Genomic DNA, 22,239 nt, shown 5'->3' on the forward strand with positions numbered 1-22,239 from the left:
TTTAAAAGAAAAAACAAAATTGCAACAAATTGTTATTTTGTATCTGCTTGTGGTTCAGCTTTAATACTTTTCACAGCATAAATCCCCCCTAAAAATAATGAAATCCATAGACAAGTTCTGATAAACAGGGCATCTTTCTTAATGTTTATTAAAAATTTTCTCAATCTTTAGTATTTTTTTTTTTTTTTTTACAGAAATACAAAAAAATAATAGCATAAAATCAAAGTAAACCCCCCCCCCCCCTCTATTAACCAAAGTTAAAATTTCCTTCATATTAACCCTTTATCAGTCCTTCTTTATATTAGTGCAAACCCCATCAATAAAATCTCCATTACTTATTGTAAAAACTGCAAACGGCATTTTGCCCCTGGCACAGAAAGTTATAAAAAAAACATCGTGGCTCTTACTGCACCTTTCCCAGCCCCCTAAAATAATAAGGGGTCACCAAGAAGCACAGTGATATAGGCAAGGTCTATATAAGGAACAGTCCATTTTTAAGAGTCCATAGTATTCCATGGGAGCAAGAGTAGGACACATCCACTTTTGGTGGGCAGGTGAAGGAAATGATGGAACACAGTCCCTGGGAGCATTTTTAGGGGGACCTGCATGGGCAAGTACAGGAGATTCTTTACACAATGTCATGTCCTTATAAAGTTGGGTTGCACATACCTGATTGAAAAGTAGAGTTATACAAGGGGAACTTGTCTTACATGTACATTGCAATCTGGATGGCTCATGATGTCACTGAGGTTGGATAAAGTCCAAATGAGTGGTGAGACATGGATGGTTAGAGATACACACTCTTCAGTCAATAATTGGAACAAATAAGGAACACTCTGAAGTCCAGGTGCTTGAGGATTCTAATTCATTGACACCTCTTAGAGGAGTGTCACACATACACTGCAGTCCTGGAGATGATAGAGCCATCAGTCTGGGACTCCATGTCGTCGTCCAGATAAGAGTCAATTTGTGGGTGGGGTCTAAGTTGCAGCATGGGCCCCACCTCATTAAATCGCTCGTCCTCTTCATCATCTTCTAGAACTTTGTACTTCATCCTTTCCTCTTCATCCTCATCCTCCTCCAAAGAGGGACTCAGCCCACTGTCCCTCATTGGTCCAGGGCCTTTGAGAGGTTTGTCCAACTCGCCATCATCTTGGTAGGCAAATTCCTGAGAAGGCTTTCCAGTGCCAAATACACGGGTTTTTGGGTTGTAGGTGCCTCGATCCTGCTTACCATGCAGTCCTTTCCTCTTGATGACGATGAAGACGATGGCGGCCAGAAGGAGCAGGACCAGAATCACCCCGATTACCCCCCCGGCGATGGCTCCTGCGTTTGCCTGCGTCTGCATTGCGTGTTCTGGGTACGAGAGAAACATAGCAATACTGTAGCCTGCCTGAGTAAAAAAACAATCCATCTGCCCCCTCCCTGCCCGACATCAGTATATCAGATCTAAACTCTAAGAAACATGCACAAACCAACATGGAACAAGTCAAGGAGGGAAACATGCAGTGGGATAGGGTTGGGCTTAATGCCGAAGGTCAATTCATTCTACATGCAGATGAGAAATGAAATTAAAGATGCGGACATGAAAAACACATGCAGGTTTATGGGAACAGCTTTGGCATATACAGAAGACATGCACTCATGAAGGCTACACACACACACACAATTAAGACTTGAAAAATGTTGCAAACATGCAGTATACATAAAAAACCCCACTAAAATTCACTCAGTCAAACAAGACGGACAGCCAAAAATATTTGGCTTAAAGTTCTTACTGGAAGTTCCATTCCTTCAAGACAACACTCAAACAAGCCACTCAGCCACACAGTATGACTTATATGATCAACGCTGGAGATTGGTTAAAAGCTCTGGCTTTTTCTGGCCGTTGAACAGAGAAAGTTTATAATTTTTAAAATTTAATGGAAACAAGACTTACAGACACAGCAGGGTGACTCTGAATCAACAAACAGATAACCACAAGCTAAGTGTAGGAGAAGAAAAAAACGTTCCACCACACTTCCATGATAGTGCAAGCTCAGAATGTTGTCAACCACAGACCATATAAAAAAATGTAACCCTTGAATAATGCTATGACAAAAAACACAAAAAATGTAGCTTGTGCTTTATCATATCAGTGTACTGACTCCCCATTTTGCTTGCATTTTTGCTACACCTGCATCCATGTGGCAACAATGGTTATAAAGGATCTACAATCTGGCCTATTGCAGCACATCCCATGAAACTCTTTTGGAGATCCGACTTAAATTTGTGCCAAATTTATTGCAATGTGTTCCGTTGTGCATAAATATGGTGGGGAAGAACTCACCAGTCTAAATCATGACAAGTTCACCATCAGCTTATGGCCACTGGCTTCTGCCATGGAGCTGCCATGTACAAATAGAAGGTCGATTTTCATTGAGGGCTTGGCAGAGATGTATAGTAACTAAGTAGAACTACTTCACTACTGTACTTAAAAGGCGGTATCTGTACTTTCCTGGAGTAGAATTTTTTTCTCTTACTTACACTTTTACTTCACTACATTTTTTCGATGATTTCAATATTTCTACTCCGATTTTTTTTTTTGTGCTGCATAGTTACTTGTTACAATTATAAAAATTAGATGGCAGGTTTCATGAAGCTCAAAACATGTGTATTAAACCCCATTCACACTGGGGCGATCCGACTTGCCGGGGCGACCTCACAGGTCGTGGCGCGCAGCTCGCACCGCGACCTCGGAGCGGCCGGCACGGACTTCATAACATTGAAGTCAATGCAGGTCGCTCCAAAGAAGCTCCGGACCCTTTTTCTAAGTCGGAGCGACTTGTGTGGCTCCTATTAGAACGGGTCCACAGCTTCTCTATGGCAGGCGAACTACGGCGACCTGTCAGGCGACCAGGTCGCCCCAGTGTGAACGGGGTCTTATCAGTGCATACGAAAATAAATGCTACTGTATGTATAAATAAAAGCTGCATTTTAAATAATAAAAAACTATATGATGTTCAAACTTTTGACTTATTCTTTAATAACTACATAACACAGTACTTGTACTTTTACTTTCAGTACTTGAGTAGCAAAATTAAAAAAAAAAAAAAAAAAACACTTGCAATACTTAAGTACAAAAAATGTTGAATACTTTAGTACTTCTACTCAAGTCACTTTTTGATCGAACACTTCCCCTTCTACTTAAGTCACTTTTTGATCGAACACTTGTACTTTTACTCAAGTATGGGTTTCGAGTACTTTATACAACTCTGGGGCTTGGTTAATCCACTAGTGTTGGGCAGCATTTTCCAACACCATCCCAATGCAAGAACATGGCAATTTCCCTCATGTCCTATGACTTCAGTACAAACCAATGCTCTGCTTTGGGGTGCGCTCAGAAAAAAAATTGGACATGTTGAATTTTTGCAAAGAGCAGCTCGTACAGACATGGTGTTTCGCACAACAATGCAGTGCAGCAAAGCACAAAAGAATAACTGAAATCTAGGAAAGAAAAAAAAAATAAAAAGAAGAAGACTTAAAAAGGCACCACAATGCATGTTAAGAAAGCATGCACCACACACCTGCATAGGTTATGTGAGCGATAACACGTGTTGTTGTGTGAATGGGCCCCAAGGTGCTGAAGCCCTGTAGATATGAAGTTTCACTCCTTTCTGCTAAGCTCCACCTTCTTCCATTCACTGTGCTATGGTTGGTATGCAAAGGTGTGGAGTACATGTTTAGTCTGTTCTTGCTATCAGGAGAAAGAACGAGGCCAACAGTAATAAACCAAGGTGTATTTTATTTTTGCTGTTTTTCTGTGGGTTAAACCTACGACATTTGCACACCAAGTGAACCATGGTTTAAAAAATGTATGTGATTATGCAAGCAAGGCAAAATAAAAAGCTGCACAAGCGATATTCATATGACCATTTGTACGTTAAGTCAACCATGGCATAAAATGTGCATGACAGCAATTAAGCCAAAAATAGTACATACACACTGATAATATAGGTGACCCTCTGGCTTTGCTTCCCATATACAAGTACATGGCAAATAATCTGCTGCAGCTTTATTTGTACAGCTCATCTCCAGAGTATTATTTTATTTCTGACAACCTTGCTATTCCCGCATTTATTTGTTTGAGAACTCCATAATCTGCTCAGCTTCTAGAAGAAGCAGTGGGTGGAGTTGGGAACATACAATTTGCCATAGGAGGTCCCAAAAAGTTCTAAGCAGCTAGATAGGACTAGAACCTGCAGTCACCTGCCCAAAATCTCATTTTGTTCCAGCAACAGCTTTTATGGACTATAACTGTAGCATATTCAGGCTTTAAATATAATACAAAATTGTTGCCATTATAGTGGTGATTGACAGGATATAAATATATATTTTTTTAATTGCAATTCACACCTGTACAGTAAACATTTCGGAAGTTGCGGAGCTACATGCTCACTGCCTATAGTCACAGGCTCTCATTAGCTATGCCTGCCCCTTACTACAGCTTCAATAAATGGATCACAGTTGATGAATGGAGGGGATGGGCCTTTTGGTCGATTATTAAAAATAGTCAAAAGGTAATGACCCATTTCTTAGGTACAAAAATAGATGGCCTAGCACAGGGGTCTGCAACCTTTGAGACATAAAGAGCCACTTGGACCCGTTTCCGAAGGAAAAAAAAAAAAAACTGGGAGCCGCAAAACCTACAAAAACCAATGGGGGGACGAAAACAGGGAGGTAATTAGAAATCACAGGCCCCATAGCAAAATTTGCTATGCCCAATGGTCATACCCCAATGCAGAGACCAGCGTACATGCCCCTTTCAATGTAGTGACCAGCATACATGCCCCCTTACAATGTAGTGACCAGCATACATGCCCCTTTCAATGTAGTGACCAGCATACATGCCCCTTTCAATGTAGTGACCAGCGTACATGCCCCTTTCAATGCAGTGACCAGCATACATGCCCTCTTTCAATGCAGAGACCAGCGTGCCCCCTTCAAAGCAGTGTGTGTGGGCCCCCCCCCCCCCAAGGCATCACTTCACTTGCCTCACACTGGTGCCTGGGGTGCTGCTGCTGACGTCTTCTTCGTCCTGCATGCGCGCCACTGCCCTCCTCTCCGACAGCAAGCGGGAAGGTGATGTCGGGACAGTGCGTGATTAACGCACGCACCGCCCCCCACGCGACGTCACAGCCAGGACAGAAGCCACAGTGAAGAGTGTTGGGGGAGTGTCGGGGCGCACAGTGCGCCTCCTCCCCTCGCTATCATCCGCCCCGGAGCCGCGGCAAAGGTTAAAAAGAGCCGCAAGCGGCTCCGGAGCCGCGGGTTGCAGACCTATGGCCTAGCACATCGCAACTATTACACACATAAAAGAGTTCATGTATATACACATCGATAACGTGGCATAATCTAACTCTTTGGTGTCATGGCACCAGCGTGGTTCCTTTTTTACACCAATTACAAGTGGCGGTGCCACTCTTGTGAGGACGCCTTCTCCTCAGTCATGCCAGCCTGATGCTGGGAGGCACATGCGGACACACCTGTTGCATATAAGCGCACTCCCAGCAGTGTTGCCAACTGTCAGTATTTTTACTGGCAGCCAGTAAAAAATGGGCACTTTTCTCCTGCCAGTAAAAAGAAAAGGCTGCCAGTAAAAAATATGGCTGTGACGCTGGGGTGTGAACTGCGCATGCGCTGTTATGGTCTGGACCATCCAAGTGCCTTCTACAGTATGTTCAGGCAGCGCCAGCGGGGTGAAGATCTGGCAGAGGCGGTGCCTGAGCGTGTCTTGTGATGTCATAGTGCAAGGGAGCCGAGCTGAGTGGCCAGATCTGCAGGATGGGAGCAAGGCAAGCCGGGGGGCTGTTTGGACTGGAGTGGACTGAAGGGATCGCCTGGTGTGGTGTGACTCAGGAAGGGACGTGTCATCATCATCTGTGCTGCTGCACACTGCTGTAATCAATTTCATGTGTGTGTGTGTGTGTGTGTGTGTGTGTGTGTGTGAGAGAGAGTGTGTGTGCGCACCTTCCCATTAGAATTCCTTGTCCTGTCCCTAAGCTACTTACTTACAAAAAACGTTGTTACTTTTGGAAATGCCAGTAAAAACATGGCTGTGCCAGTAAATTTTGGGTGTCATGTCAGTAAATTTCAATCTGGCAGGTTGGCAACACTGACCCCCAGTTGTTAGAGACAACCCTCCCAGGTTTTGTTTGACCACTTCACACGTGGATCATGGCTTTCCATGGCTTTAAGGTAATTACTTTGGAAGTTCCAGCACACAGGGCTCTTTTTGGCTATGTGATTTGTTTCTATGTTATCTATTTCACCTGGTATGGTAGGTTCACTTTAAACCTTTAGTATATTATTATTTCACTTCCTTCTGTATCTGGTACATGTTCTAGCTATTTATTTTCTACCTCAGGTCTCCCTAGTGGAGGTAATTGAAAGGTGGGTCTATTTAACACTTCTTATGCACCATGCTTATCTTTTGTGCACTACCTTCATGCTCCACTATGCATTCCCACTTGCTCTCTATCTCCTTTCAGTCACTTTAGATATGGCTTGCACTCATCTATGGTAGTAGCTATATTCAATATTATAGTTATATACAAATTATTATGCTTATAGAAATCCTTGAAGATACTACTTTTTCATTACCCAAGATTTTTACATGGAGACCTTTACCCACCCTGCGGTTCTGTTTGGTTTCTGCAGGTCTGCAATACCACAGCTCCTGGGACAGACACGGCCCTCACCTTCAAATACCACATGTTTGAACTCCGAGCCGATCTGTAAGTATTTAAGAAGGGATACCTTTTTTCTTTCTCCCACCTACAATACTTCCTCCCCCCGTTGATTGGGGTAACCAGTATACCATTGTGGTATCTACATATCTTTTTGCAGATACGTATCATGCATCCGCTCCCGAGGAAGTGGAGCGAATCCACAAAATGCGTCATCTTTTTTGGATGTAGTGAGGTTTTCAACCTAGGTTTTTTATTTTAGATCTCATTATGACGTTTTTTTGTTAAATCAATAACAATATGACATGGAGTACCAATCGGCTCATAATATCATCTACTTAGTGTACTATGACATTTGTGTGTGTAATATATATATATATATATATATATATATATATATATATATATATATATATATATATATATATATATAGATTGTAAGCTCTAACGAGCAGGGCCCTCTAGTTCCTCCTGTTTTGAACTGTATTGTAACTGTATTGTCTTCCTTCACATTGTAAAGCGCTGCGCAAACTGTTGGCGCTATATAAATCCTGTATAATAATAAATATATATAAATATATATATATATATATATATATATATATATATATATATATATATATATATATATATATATATATATATATATATATATATATATATATATATATATATATATATATATATAATGTGTATATGAACTGCATTATGCCACATGTTATCGATATGTATATACATGAACTCTTTATGTGTGCAATGGTTACAATGTGCTAGGTCATCTATTTTTTGTACCTAATGAATGTCAACTTTTTGACTATTTTTATCATAGGTCATGTGCCTCATATGTGCCTCCCAACTCTTTCCTTTGTCTCAGATAAAGGGATGGAGGTTGCACAACTCTACTGTCATGTGCTTAATTTAAAAGTTCCAAACCCCTTTTACCCAATTCTTAGGCCTTTCAATCATCTGCATGTCCTCCATTCCTATATCGTATTCCATTCATAAAAGCTGTAGTATGGCTATTAATGGTGGAGCTGGGCAGAAAGAGTGGGCATAGTCAGGCTCTCTTGATGAGAGCCATGACAGCCCGTTGTAGAGTAGATTGAGGTGATGGGGGTGAGGGGGTGGCAGGATGGAGGAAGGTTAGGCTTTTTATCCATTGCATCAGCACAAGTGAGAAAAAGGAGGCAATCACTGGTGCCGCACATCCGTGTGGTCCTATGGTGGTGTTTGGAGCGGCAACCTCAGCCTGGACTCCTATAAGGGAGTGAGTCCAGGCTGATGGTGCCACTCTGAACACCACATGGATGTGCGGCATCAGGGATCACCTCCTTACCCTCCCTCGAGTCACAGTAGGAGCCAGGATGGGCTCTATCCCTCGCAGGCACTCCTAGCAGCTGATGCAGAACAACCCACATATATACCCCATATTAACTGAGCAGCACACCAAGATACACAAGTGTCAGCCAACTAGCATTTGCAGTGGCAATTTATGCATTTTGCAGAAGAAAACACTGAGGTGTAATAGACACTAAACCTTACTTACACTTATTGTTTTGGAAAGCTATATATAATCTAGATACTACTTCTGTTCTAAAAAAGAAAATTACATTTTAAATTAGTCTAACAAGAGAGTCTGCCTTGTAGTGGAGAGACTCAATCTCCTTTTAATTTTACCCTATAGGGCATTAAATCTGAATTCACAGTTCGCAGCAATTATACCACTATGAGCCCTTTGTAAAGAACAGCAATCACTGTTATTATTATTATTAAACAAGAAGAGGTTGAGAATAATGTGCCACGGCAGCAGAGTAACCTGCTCAACAGGAGCCGAGTTCAAACAAACTGGAAATACTAGACTGTATATGAAATGTATACAGAATGCTGTAATATACACCGCCAAGTACCCATTTGTCCCTTCGCTTTGCCTTGTTAGCTGGCATACAATCAAAAAGTGATTACATTAAGTGTAAAATATTCATATGTGGCATTTCAAAATATTCCAGAATTATCAAAAAATAAAAAACAAAACAAAAAAAAGCTTCACTCTCTACTGTTGCTAAAGAATCTTCAGCACCTAACATTTTTGGGTTTTATTAGATGTCTGGTCCCCCGCTGAGGGCTGTGGTTCATTCTCCCTTGCCCTATGTCAGTTCTGTATCCTGTAGGAACATTGGGGTTGGTAGGAAGAACCACAGAGTGAAGAGGGGGGGCCAGGTATCAGACATTCTTGGTGACAAATCCTTTGGACAGCAGAAGCTCTGCAACAAAAGTGAAGACTAGGGGTGCAGGCATCTTCAGTAAAAGCCCATAAAAATTACCATAAAACAGCAAATGATGTATAATAATGAAACTGCTGCATGAGCTAAGCTTTAGTGAATTAACACCATGATTACCAGTCATATTCTATTCTTTATATTTACAGAATAAAGAAAATTGTAGGACTTGGTTATAGGAGGACTGTACCAAAAGTACCGGTAATGGAAATGTGAGCATTACTTTTTTAATAAACTACATAGGTTGTTCAACTTTCATATGTTGGTAGAGAAAATTATCCTCTATAGCAGTGATGGCGAACCTTGGCACCCCAGAGGTTTTGGAACTACATTTCCCATGATGCTCATACACTCTGCAGTGCAGTTGATGAGCATCATGGGAAAATGTAGTTCCAAAACATCTGGGGTGCCAAGGTTAGCCATCACTGCTCTATAGTACACTTCTTTTTCATTGCAGGTAAATAATAGATTCTGAACAAAAGCAACGTGCTGTCATTGAGCTCTTGATGAAGAAGGAATGCAGGCTGTTCAACACCCACAGATACAGAATGTTTACAGAGATGGCACCATTGATCAGAGCAAGGTCTTGTCACTGGTGGCTTTTGTCAATGGTGTCATCTCCGTTACATTCTGTAGCCTTCCGTGGATGTTAAGCCTGCACCCGTCCTTTATGAAGAACTCCATTACAGCATGTTGCATCTGCTTGGAATCTATCATTTACCTGCAATGAAAAAAGAAGAAGAGTTACAATAGAGGAAGAGTTACTATATCAACATGTAACATTTTAATGACTTATGCAAGTTAAAGTATTAGCAGTGGCAGCCCGTCCATTAGGGGCACAGGGGGGCTGCCCCCCATCCATGCATCCGGCCCCCTGATCTACATGCAGGTCACCGGATGCATGGATTCCAATGGGGGATTTATCTTTTTTTTTTTTTTTTAAGCACGCGACTGGCTTCAAAAAAGGCTTCAAAAAAGGGTGGGCTCGGGGCGCAGAGCACTGCGCCCTGAGCCCGCCCAGTTGTGGGACAATAGCGAATGTATATTCCCTATTGCCACACTGATTCTCCTCCCAGGAAGCGGGTCCTGAGACTTGTTTCCCGATTGGCCGCAAGGAGAAGGCATCCTATTGGCAAAGGAGGAGGGAGGAGATGGCCGCCAAGAGGGAACATGGAGACTGAGGGGGAAGTCGCCGCCGCTGCCTGTCAGTCCCACCATCGCTGCCTGTTGGCCGCAAGGAGAAGGCATCCTATTGGCCAAGAATCAGTCCGGCGGAGCAAGGTAAGTAAACTGGAAGGGAGGGGGGATATGGTGGTGCGGGCTGGAGTGATTGGGAGGGGGGGGGTCTGTCCGTCCATCTGCCACCCCCCCCCCCCCCCTGACTGATGGAGCACCAGCCGGCACTGAGTATTAGCATTAGGGAGATTCATCTTCTCTATTTTTCCTGCTGACCATTAGCACTGAAAGTAAAAGAAAATTCAAAATGTTGGGTTGTCCCCAGAAAAGTAATAGAGGGGAAATCTTCTAATGGAGACACTGGTTCTGATGGCCTGGGGGTCCTCAGGGGACTCCCTTAATTTGCAGGGATTTCCTCTCACTTCCTATTTTGGCTATGGGGCAGAAAGTGAAGGTAAATATCCCAACTGGGCACAGATGGCAAAAAATAAACCAACAGGGGTTATACTTTTTATGTTTTGCATTTTGTACAGTAAGGGAGGGTCCATAATGTACAATTTAAAAAGATTACCTATAGTTCTACTTTAATAATAAAAGAAAAAAAAAAAATCTATGTCCATTTTTTAACTACTTTCGGTATAGCCCCTCGTATAATAGCAATGCAGTTCTTACTTTAGAAATAGTGAAGTGGATTTGCTCTTTGTCGAGCACACCCAATCATGCACAAGGAAAAAAAAGAGGAAAAAAAAAAAATAAATAAAAAGAGGCTTTTGTCTTCCAATCATTACAAATTTTACAATTTCACATTAATCACTGAAATAAGTGAAATTTCACTTTTAAAAGTGAACATGCTCTTCTCCGTTGTGTAAATTAGGGTCACTGCACCGGGCTCACACCGCTCAAAAACCTCATACTCCGAACAGAATTATAGTGGGAAAAAGCTGCAGGTCATGTTTTAATAATCACATAAACACTGACTTATTTAGGTTATTCACCTGCAGAGGAAGCAGGTTTTGGGTGTTCAAATAAAAACTGCTCTAGAGGCCAAGCTGAAAAGGGAGTGGATGAGCACAGGAGCACAGCTATATCAATAAAAAATGACTCTGTGCTCTCGATAACAATGATAAAAGCTTGCTCTTTCCAAAACAGACACGTCGATGTTTGGTGGGAACCAGTGGGTCAAATCATTAAATACCCAAAGTCTTCAACGATGAGATTTCCCAGCAGTTGTTTGTGTCTCTGCCCTTCCCAACACCAAAAACCAAAATGTGTTTCTTTCTTGCAGCTGGATTTGCAAACCGTTATTCTCCATAGTGAAGACACCTTCATTGGAGCGTGACATTGTTCTTTAGCTTTTTAATGGCCACAGCTACAAATAAAAACTCTGGAGAGACTATTGCACCACTAGAGACCTTGTTAGCCAACATGACACTAAAGGCGCTTTTCCACGGCATGGAACCGAACGGTTCGGCTCGCTTTTGTGCTTTTCCACTGCTGGTACCGCATGGTACGGTATAGGAACGGTTCGGTACGGTACGGCGGCGCTTTTCCACTGCATAGAACCGAACGGTACGGCTCTCTAAAGGCGCTTTTCTACTGCATGGAACCGTACCGGTTCGGCACCCTTTTGTGCTTTTCCACTGCTGGTACTGCATGGTATAGGGTCGGAACGGTTCGGTACGGTACGGTATAGGTTTGCTTTTCCACTGCATGGAACTGAACGGTACGGTACGGTACGGCTCTGAAAAAACAGTACCTACTCGATTGTGGTTCCAACAGGTACCAAACTGGTACCATATCCCACAATCCTTTGCATGCAGTCACTACTAGCCACTGATTGGTCAGAGAATCCCACCCACCCCGTTGTTATCCCACCCACTTAACTTAGTACTACTTTAGTGGAAAAGCAAACCTATACCGTACCGTACCGAACCGTTCCGACCCTATACCATGCGGTACCAGCAGTGGAAAAGCAAACCGGGCCAAGCAGGGCCGAGTAGAGCCGAGCCGGTACTAGCCGGTACTTGCAGTGGAAAAGTGCCATTACAGTACCACCTCGATTGTGGTTCCAAGAGGTACCATACCGGTACCATATCCCACAATCCTTTGCATGCAGTCACTACTAGCCACTGATTGGTCAGAGAATCATTGTTATCACACCCACTTAACTTTAGTACTACTTTAGTGGAAAAGCAAACCATACCATACCGTACCAAACCGTTCCAACACCGTACCATGCGGTACCAGCAGTGGAGAAGCAAACAGGGCCGAGTAGAGCCGAGCCGGTACTTGCAGTGGAAAAGTGCCATAACTTTGTCAGCTACCATGCAAAGCCAAAGCATCAGATTTCTATTGAGTTGCTCTTGAAATACAAGACCCCTTGTTGTTCCTATATGCTCTTCTAATTCTGTATTTTAAACAAGGTCTGATAGGTGTGTGCTAGCATTGGACCAATGTGAATGGGATTCATTCAAATCAGTAAGGAAAAAAATGCATTTTCTTCCCACGAGTGTAGTTTGGGGTCAAGGTAGGTACCCAGTTCTGGGTCTGGGCTGCTGCCTCTTTGGCTATTATAGCCAAATTGCTTAACAGATGGACAACTTTTTTGGGCAAGTGGTTAGAACCTCCTAGTACATACTTCCATCTTGGTTGAAATTTGTTTAAGAACATCAGCTACAGCCTATGCGTTTCAAGGAATAAAAAAATCACCCCCCCCCCCCCTTCTTTAGGGCTTGAAAAAGTATTTGTAATATAATACGAATGATTGAGGCTTGCCCCATCATCCCATCCTGCCTTGCTGCTAGGAAGTTGCTTAGATACTCCCAGCCGCTACTGTGCGCTCTTTCTCTGATTCAAACCCCCTCACGTTCGCTTTCTTTCCTCCAATGAAGAATCTCTAAGCTCAGTTTTTGAGACTTTGCTCCTATGATGAAGGGGTGCACAGTAACAGCTAGGAGTGTCTTAACAACCTCCTAGCAACAAGGCTGGATGGAACAATACCATCTCCGGGGGTGTTTCAGGCAGCCTTCGGGAGGTATGTAAACTGCCTACACTTACAGCAAGGTCATTATTCAACTTGGTCAAAGATGCACAGTTTGTTTTTACCTAAAGATGCCCCTTATCTGCATAGGCAGTTTTTTGGCAAAGGTGAACTATATCTTGAATGCTAAAATCGTCTTTACTGAAATCAGCCTCCTTTATTAGGTGTTTGAAAAGTAGTGTCTGTGCGGCAGTTAGAAACCAATTTGATTTTAGTTGCTGGTTTGCAGCATCTCAGACAGGTCGGAAAGCCAACTGCCTAAGGCCAGCCATAGATGGAGCGATTTTCTTTCATGCAACCATGGCGCATAGTGCCCTAAACGTTCATACTGCTAGGTGCATTGTCCAGCCCCATCCAACCGGAGATGGCCTCCACCCACGTCTGAGCCTCATGCACCAAAGCCAAACACCTAGTGCACGTGTGTCTTAAAAATTATTGAACCTAGGATCAGGTGAGTCGGGGTCTCCTACCCCATGTCCTGATTCGGTTGGGTACAGACCCGACATTGTGTATTGGCCAGGCTTATTCGTTTTTACAATTTTTTTGTTTAGGTTAAGGGAAACCACGATCTCTCAGATAAACTTGTAATGAGGGGTTTGCTATGGTTACTCTCACATTAGTTCCTTTTTAGGCGGGATATAATATAACTGGAAGGAGTGCAGGGCCTATCACTTGCAGGCGATTGCTGCATTAGTGATTGGGTGCAAGAGCCAGCAGCCTGCCATTGCGTTCAATGGATACTGCCTACTCAGAGCGAATTGTGAGAACCCCCACTGGGATTCTTGCAGCTGATCGCAGGCAGTGTGCATGCACAAGCGTGAATGCACTCTAAAGCTGGCCATAGATGGAAAAACTTTCTTTCCTGCAACCACGGGTCAGTGTTGTTGGGGGAATCCCTCCCGCAGAGCCATTGTGTTCTCCCAGCAAGAGGGAGAGGGGACCACCCCCGCCGGGAGAACACAGTGATTATGGCTAGTGGCTATATAAGCTGCTAATAATGATCGCATGTAAAATCTGACAGACTAGTTGTACCCAAGATGCTCGATCAACAAACTTGGGTACATTCAGCCTGCTCATATATGGTTCAAATCTCGGCCAGTCCCTGCTAAACCCTGCTATGGCCGGCTTAAGAAAAGCTAGCGCCAGGTCTATCCTACTTTCCCCTACCAGCCCTAAGCCTGTGCATCCAGAGCATCCTTATTTACAGGGCCGTCTTTAACACAGGGCAAAAGGGGCAGCTGCCCTGGGTCCAGTCATTGTTGTGGGGCCCAAAGCAGCTGCCCTTTGAGCCCGCACTGGCTGCAATTAGTTAATAAGTGGTTTTGGGAGGGCCCAAGTAAGCATTTGCCCAGGGTCAAATCATAATTAAAGACGGCCCTGCCTATTTAAGGCAGAACCTAACCTTATAGAAATTGATAGACTGATGACTCGTGTGTATGGCGGCTCTCTAAAGTCATAAGTAAAGCCCCGTACACACGTAGCGATTGTCGGCCGAACGATCGCCCTTCTTTTGTCCGGTGCTGTCCTGTCGGTTGAAAAGTGCTAAAGACTGCACACGAATTTTGTCGGCCAACAACAGCCAACTGCAGAAGTGATGTCAAGTGATGGTTAACTTTCCGTGTGTTTTTTCTTCTCTGAGCATGCCCAGTTTTGCTCATCTGCTGTTTGTCGGCCGAATTCTGTACTGACTGAGGAACAATCGGCCCTTCTGGTGTTGGCCAACAAAAATTTTAAAGCCTGCACACCAGATTCTGTTCGGCTGAAAAGTCGCAGTCGGTTGTCGGAAGCATCATACTAACAAGCCGACAATCGGCCGATCAGACGCTGGCCGAATATTTACGACCGACAATCGCTACGTGTGTACGGGCCCTTAGATTTACTAATTTGATATTGAACCAGTATCTGAATGCTACCGCTTCTTGCCTGCCTGTTATCATTGCTATTTGCACAGCCGAATAACTGAACCCATCTATTAAAAAAAAATATATTGCTTCCCTATAAAAGCACATTTAAAAATAAATACATTTTAAAATTCTTAAATGCATGCAAACACATTATTGCAAATGCTGGGAACAAATAGTCTTTTCACTACAGATATGAAGCGTCTACAATTCCCAAGGCCCAAAATCGAAAACGGCATGGGAAACAAGATAGCGAAAGAAACGATGTACTTGTAGCAGGGCTATTTCTGGTCTGACCTTAAACTGCAAACCGATTAGAAAGAATAAAAAAAAAAACACCACAAGCAGAAAGAAACAATTCAGGGTGATGCGGACGAGGAAATTATTGGTGCGCAGCTGTGTCGTGCGGTGATGTTAATAATTGACCTAGTTGCTTCAACAGGCATGAATGGATGAAGCATGTTGCTGTATGCTGGTAAGCTGGAACCCTCCATCTTGTACAGTTCCCAGCCCTTCCCCCCCTCCCACCTCTCCTCATATTCCCATAACAGCACTGCACTGGCACTGTCAGTCGGAGCTCCGTCCCTGCACAATGAAAGCCTGTTGATTGCAAACTCGTCTTTCATACAGGATTGTTCACAGTGATCAAAGAGGCCTCTGCTAATAGCCAAACAAGAGAAGGAAGCTGAACAAGGCTGAACCATTAATTGTTCTTCCTTTGAGTAAATATCCTGTATGAGGCGATTGTCTTCCGAGGTTCACGTTGCTTTCTATAGTCTTGAGAAGATGGCCTTTAAATAAAAACAAATAACAAAAAACATGTTTTTCATGTCGCACAGCAAGGAATGACCATGCGCTTAGCATTAGCTGCAAGAAATGGAACCGGTTTTGTGATCAAAATGATATTCTTATTTCAGAGGCGTAACTAGAACCTTCAGGGCCCCGATGCAAGAAACCATGGAGGGCCACCTGGACCCTTGACTGGGGCCCTTCCCTTCAAGCCTGGGGTCTTCCAAGTGATCCTGGGGCCCTTTACTCTCGTTGCGCGGCCCTTTATTACGGGACCCCCCAAGTTCTGCAGTGGATCCCCTTTCTGCCATCTTGGGGCCTCCCCACGGTGGTGGAGTGCCAGGGCCCGGTCGCAAGTGTGACCTTTGCGATTCTGGAAGTTCACCCACGGGTGTCAGTAGCTTTTATTTTTTGGTATTTTATATGTATAATTTATCATTTTATTTTATTTTTTTACAATGTCACTGACTATGACTCTGTCCATTCAGAAAAGGAAGGAGCTGGTAAATTACATATTTACTGACCCCTTCCTGGTTCTCTATTGTAACACATCCCCTGCAGCAGCCGGCAGGAGAGGGAAGGGAGTACAGTAAGGGGGGGACGGGACGAGGGGAGCACACAGGGGCCCAGAGACAGCAGAACACAAGTGAACTGGATAGGAGGAGTGGCGGGGGCAGCATACAGAGGAACCAATCTCCTCCATTTTCCTCCTGCAGCTACAGGAGGAAAAAGGAGGACAGTGATTTCTCTACATGCTGCCCCCACCGCCCCTCCTATCCAGGTGTACAGGGGAGCCGCACAGGCCCCCTGGATGATGGGGCCCGGTTGCAATTGCAACCCCTGCAACCCCTGTAGTTACGCCCCTGTCTTATTTGTAGAAAGGAAAACATGGGCGAGATATAGGGCTATAGAGGTGCATGTAGATGCTAGGGTCTGGTTGGATCACCTTCAGGCACCTGAGTCTGCCAGTGGGGTCTGAAACAGTGGGAATGCGCACTGCAGACCGCTCCGACGGTGGCTTATCAAGTAGAAAGGAAACAAGGCTTAGGGCACCAGGGGTGCCTACAAATCTTAGGAGCCTGGTCAGATCAGCACCTTATGCAAAAAAAGGGGGGATGATATCTGGGCTTAGAATATAAACAAATGAACCATATAAATGAGTAGGGCAGCCAGCTAAGCAAGTAGATTACAAACTTATATCATATAAAAGAAGGGATAAAAGCAGCGCCAAAAAAATGTAAATGAATATAAACCTCCAATAAAATATATATAACAGTCCAAATAATTGTCCAATATAAAGGTAATGGAGAAGGGAGAGCCAGAACAAGATCCCGGATACCAGTGGTAGATTCAAGAGCAGTACACCCAATCGTGATAGTCTCACAAACTGCTTACCAGGTGATCAGAACAGGCGTATGAATCTCACAAATAAAAAATTTCCTATGACGACACGCGTAAGGCGACTATACTGATGGAACGGTCAGAACGCTACACATACCGCGGTTCTTTTACGATATGCTCTGCAACATCTCTATAGTTTGTTAAAAGAAATATATAAAAACAAGGGTGTGCAAACACTGCACATACTGTATGTATATTCAGAAATTATACTCTGGTTATACAAGTACCACATAAATGTGTCAGGTACCTGTTGACATTATTATTGTAGCATTATATTCTTTTGGTAGTATTCAATAGGAGAAAAATTCAGACTACAGTAATTCTTAATGGCCAATCTCACTTCAGCAGGGCTGGAACAAGGGGTGGGCAGGGGGGGGGGGCAGTTGCCCTGGGCACAATGGATTATTGTAGGGATGGGGCGGCACCTTGACCCTAAACCTAAGGGAGGGGGGGGGGCGCTGTCTGGCATCCTTGCCCTGGGTGCTGGATGACCTTGTTCCGGCACTGCAATTCAGTAGCCTGAAAACCAGGTCACTATGCGTAACTGCAAGTGGCCATCACTGCTTTTTGCTAAATGAGCAAACAAATTAAACAGTAATGCGATCTGCAGCCTATGAGAATATACAATAAAATTCTCTGTTCAGCTAAACACTTAGGAAAAATTCAAAGTATGCAAACTTTACAGAATTTAATCAAAAGGTGTACACAGAAAACTATTCCCAAAGTTGGCTATTATACCTGATTCACATTAGTAGAATTCTATAAACAAGTCAGAAGAATTTTAATCACGGCATACAGGACAAATTAACTAAATCTATTAACTAAACATATAATAATGCACAGGAGCAAATTGAAAGAGGAAAATAATGCTGTGTACAGCCCTGACTATTCCTGGTTCCCTCGTCAGCTGTCCTCTGGAGGAAAAGATTTACATAAATTCTCGTCACGCATGGCCGGTGACTCAACACCTTTCAGACAGAGGCAGAAAAACAGGACATTTAAATCACTGCTTTGTAATGTAGCACTCTACTGCCTGGGGTCACCCTGTGACACGCACCGGTAAGACAGGAAATGAGAACCTTTAAATCTTTCACCTGGTTGGCCCACCTGGAAAAGGGCAATTATACAGAAACAAAGGCTGCTGAAAACTAAGGCACACCCTCGTGTTATCTTTCAAAATATACAGTCTTTAAAAGTTATAGTACCTCACATAAACCTTTAAAGCACATGCAAATATTTTACACCAGCAGCATATTTGCTGTATTTATTTTCTTACTCATATACATTATATTGTCAAAAGTACTGGGACACCTGCCTTTACATGCACATGAACTTTAATGGTATCCCAGTCTTAGTCCGTAGGGTTCAATATTGAGTTGGCCCACCCTTTTCAGCTATAACAGCTTCAACTCTTTTGGAAAGGCTGTCCACAAGGTTTAGGAGTGTGTCTATGGGAATGTTTGACCATTCTTCCAGAAGGGCATTTGTGAGGTCAGGCACTGATGTTGGAGAAGGCCTAGCTCACAGTCTCCACTCCAATTCATCCCAAATCAGGTTTTTTATTGGGTTGAGGTCAGGACTCTGGAGGCCATTCAAGTTCCTCCACCCCAAACTCGCTTTATGGACCTTGCTTTGTGCACTGATCCAAATCATTTGGTGAAGGTGTGGGGGGGGGGTCGATTATGGTGTAGGGTTGTTTTTCAGGGGTTGGGTTTGGCCCTTTAGTTCCAGTGAAAGGAACTCTTAAGGCGTCACCATACCAAGACATTTTGGACAATTTCCTGCTCACAACTTTGTGGGAACAGTTTGGGGATGGCCCCTTCCTGTTCCAACATGACTGCACGAAGCAAGGTCCATATAAACATGGATGAGAGAGTTTGGGGTAGAGGAACTTGTCTGGCCTGCAGAGTCCTGACCTCAACCCAAAAAATAAAAACCTGATTTGGGATGAATTAGAGCAGAGTCCTGACCTCAACCCGATAGAACACCTTTGGGATGAACTGGAACGGAGACTGAGCCAGACCTTCTCGTCCAAATCAGAGCCTGACCTCACAAATGCACTTCTGATGGAAGAATGGTCAAACATTCCCATAGACACACTCCTTAACCTTTTGGACAGACTTCCCAGAAGAGTTGAAGCTGTTATAGCTGCAAAGGGTGGGCCAACTCAATATTGAATATAGTGTATAATCCCATTTCTTTTCTCATTTTTGTAACTCTACCCTATCCTGTGCCCTTCTGTCTCTACCTACTTAATTCAAATTTTGCTGGTTACCATATGTGATCTGTCGATATTTGAAGCTCCTATCTCCATGGGAAAAATGGCTATCAGACTTACACTTGCCATACACATTTTAAACTTTGGTTGGTTCCTCTAAAATCAGCCAACATTTAAAACCGAGGTGGCCCTGCCGACACCACCTAGCTCAACAAAAGTCAATTTCAAGATAGAAGGAGCTGGCTAAAGATTTGTTGCCCAAATAGGGATGGCATCTAGTCAGTCAGCAGTCACTGTTCAAAAAGCCATGGGTGTTGTGACTCCTGGGAGGCAGGGAGACTTCTCTGCCCCTGCTATTTAGCTGGGCAGCTGAGAGTACATTCTCGACATGCCGCAGTGCCAGGAAGAATTACCTCCCATGCTCATGTGAGGGTTATGTCATGCTTTGCACGCCAATAAAGATGTCCATAGTTGCGAACCCAGAAGAAGACCCTGGAGAAGATGTAGTTTCCTGACAAGGACGTTTCCAGACATTGCATCGGTGGAGGGGAGTATGTTGAAGGTTAGTTCTGCTTGTAGTGGTTTCTTCTGGGGGAAATATGATAGTGCTGGTGCATGGTGATTGGCAGGTAAGGCATGTATAGTTATACTGGGGCAGGGAGAGCGTTCTCCTCACTCCCATGGATGGACAGAATATTGGGGGAACAAATGAAAGTTAAGTCTAAGCAACAGGAGAGGCTGGAATTATCCAATCGCTGTACAAAACTTGCTGCCTCAACCTCTGCAACATCTCCAAGATACGTCCCTTCCTAACCAATGTCACCACAAAGCTTCAAATTCACTCCCTGGTTATCCCTCGCCTCAACTGCTGCAACTTCCTCCTCATTGACTTACCTCTAAATAGGCTATCCCCCCTTCAGTCCATCATGAACACTGCTGCCAGGCTCATCCACCTTACAAACCGCTCAGCGTTTGCTACCCCTCTCTGCCAATCCCTCCATTGGCTGCCACTCAACCATTGAATCAAATTAAAGGAACTAACAGAAACTTACAAAGCCATCCACAACCTGGCCCCCAGTTACATCACTGACCTGGTCTCTAAATACCAAGCACCTCCCAAGACCGCCTGCTCTCTAGCTCCCTTGTCATCTCATCCCACGCTTGCCTCCAGGACTTCTACTGAGCCTTTTCCAACCTCTGGAATGCTCTACACTCCTGGTCCCCAACCCTGGTCCTCAGGGTCCACTAACAGGCCAGGTTTGCAAGATAACGGAAATACATCCCAGGTGATATAATTTGCTGCTCAGTGATTGCATTGCTCTAGTCTGCATCTCCCCAAGGTAATACTTAAAATCTGGCCTGTTAGTGGGCCCTGAGGACTGGAGTTGAGGACCACTGCTCTACACCAATCTGTTCGACTATCTCCTACTTTGTCTACTTTCAGATGATCTCTGAAAACCCATCTCTTCAGAGAAGCCTATCTGGCCCCCACCTAACAACTGTACTTCTCTCCATCAGCAGATCCACATTAATTACATCTTGTATCTCTTGACCTTCCCTCTTAGACTAAGCTCTAACGAGCAGGGCTCTGTTTCCTACTGTATTACAGAGTATTGTATTTGTACTGTATACCCTCAAGTTGTAAAGCGCTGCATAAACTGTTGGCGCTATATAAATCCTGTATAATTAAGGAAAAACAATTTCTTTACCCTGTATTGGTAAAGCACGGGTTCATTTTAAATAGAATGCATGCCTTGTTACCATTTTCCTACAGTTTCGCTTATTTCTGGCCAAACCCGATACAATCTGATTGTACAACTTTCTGTAGAATTTACAAGCAAATACACTCTGTGTAGCCTATGCAGTACAGTCGGCCTATATCAGATTACCCCTGGCAATACATTATTGTTGGCAAATGTAAAAAAATAATTGCACAGATTGCAATCTCGATCTAAAAAAAAAAAAAAAAAAAAAAAGAAGAAGGACACACCAGCCTGGTGTATTAACACAAACCCCATTTATTGATAAAAAAAATAAAATATCTTCACAAAAACTGTTCCAAAAACTTAATCCGGCCATAGATGGAGTGATCTTCTCTCCTGCCACAACAGAAAAAAAACGTTCAATTCCCCCAACCAGTGTTGATGGGGGTATCCCTCCCATGGAGCCATTGTGTTCTCCGGGGGGTGTCCCCACCAGGAGACCGCAGCAATTACTGCTAGTGGCTACAATAGCTGCTAGCAATAATCACATGTAAAATCTGACAGGCTGGTTGTACCAAAGCTGATCAATCAACTTGGCACATTTAGCCTGCCCATACATGGTTCGAATCTCGGCCAGGCCCCTGCTGAACCGGCAAAGATTTGAACCCAAACTGTCTATGGCCGCCTTTAGAAGAATCCTAGACAGTCTCCTGGTGCATCCAAGACCTGGATATCCAATGTAGAATACTTTTGCAATACTACACCGTACAAGGTTCTGATGAGTTTCAAGTGATATACCCTCCCAATCACAGCATAACTTGCTTAGGACATTGTAGTATTGCAAAGGTCTTTTACATTGGTTATCAAGGTCACGGAGGTGCCAAGAGACCCCTGTCCAAGGATTCTTCTAGGCTTGTGATTGTACAGATTTAGGAGTAGATTTTCACTTTTTATCAATAAATGGTGTTTTGAAGTAATGCACTAAGCTAGTTCGCCCTTGTTTTTTT

The 22,239-nt window shown here is 43.7% G+C and overlaps 1 protein-coding gene across 2 annotated transcripts in view; it reads right to left on the minus strand.

Moving 5' to 3' along the window:
- The window catches only part of NECTIN2 (nectin cell adhesion molecule 2), a 155,859-nt gene that overhangs the window by 60,039 nt on the left and 73,581 nt on the right, over window positions 1-22,239 (minus strand). Inside the window, exon 6 of one of the 2 annotated variants that reach the window (XM_082273894.1) lies at window positions 243-1,356. The exons of the other annotated variant lie outside the window; for it this stretch is intronic. Within the exon in view, the coding sequence (XP_082130020.1) occupies window positions 890-1,356 (467 nt within the window). The 3' untranslated portion in view covers window positions 243-889. Of the gene's footprint in view, window positions 1-242; window positions 1,357-22,239 lie in introns of those variants that run through there. 2 annotated transcript variants of the gene reach the window in all.

The sequence above is a fragment of the Pelophylax lessonae genome, assembly GCF_965119305.1.
Source record: "Pelophylax lessonae genome assembly, chromosome: 12".
Classification (NCBI taxonomy): domain Eukaryota; kingdom Metazoa; phylum Chordata; class Amphibia; order Anura; family Ranidae; genus Pelophylax; species Pelophylax lessonae.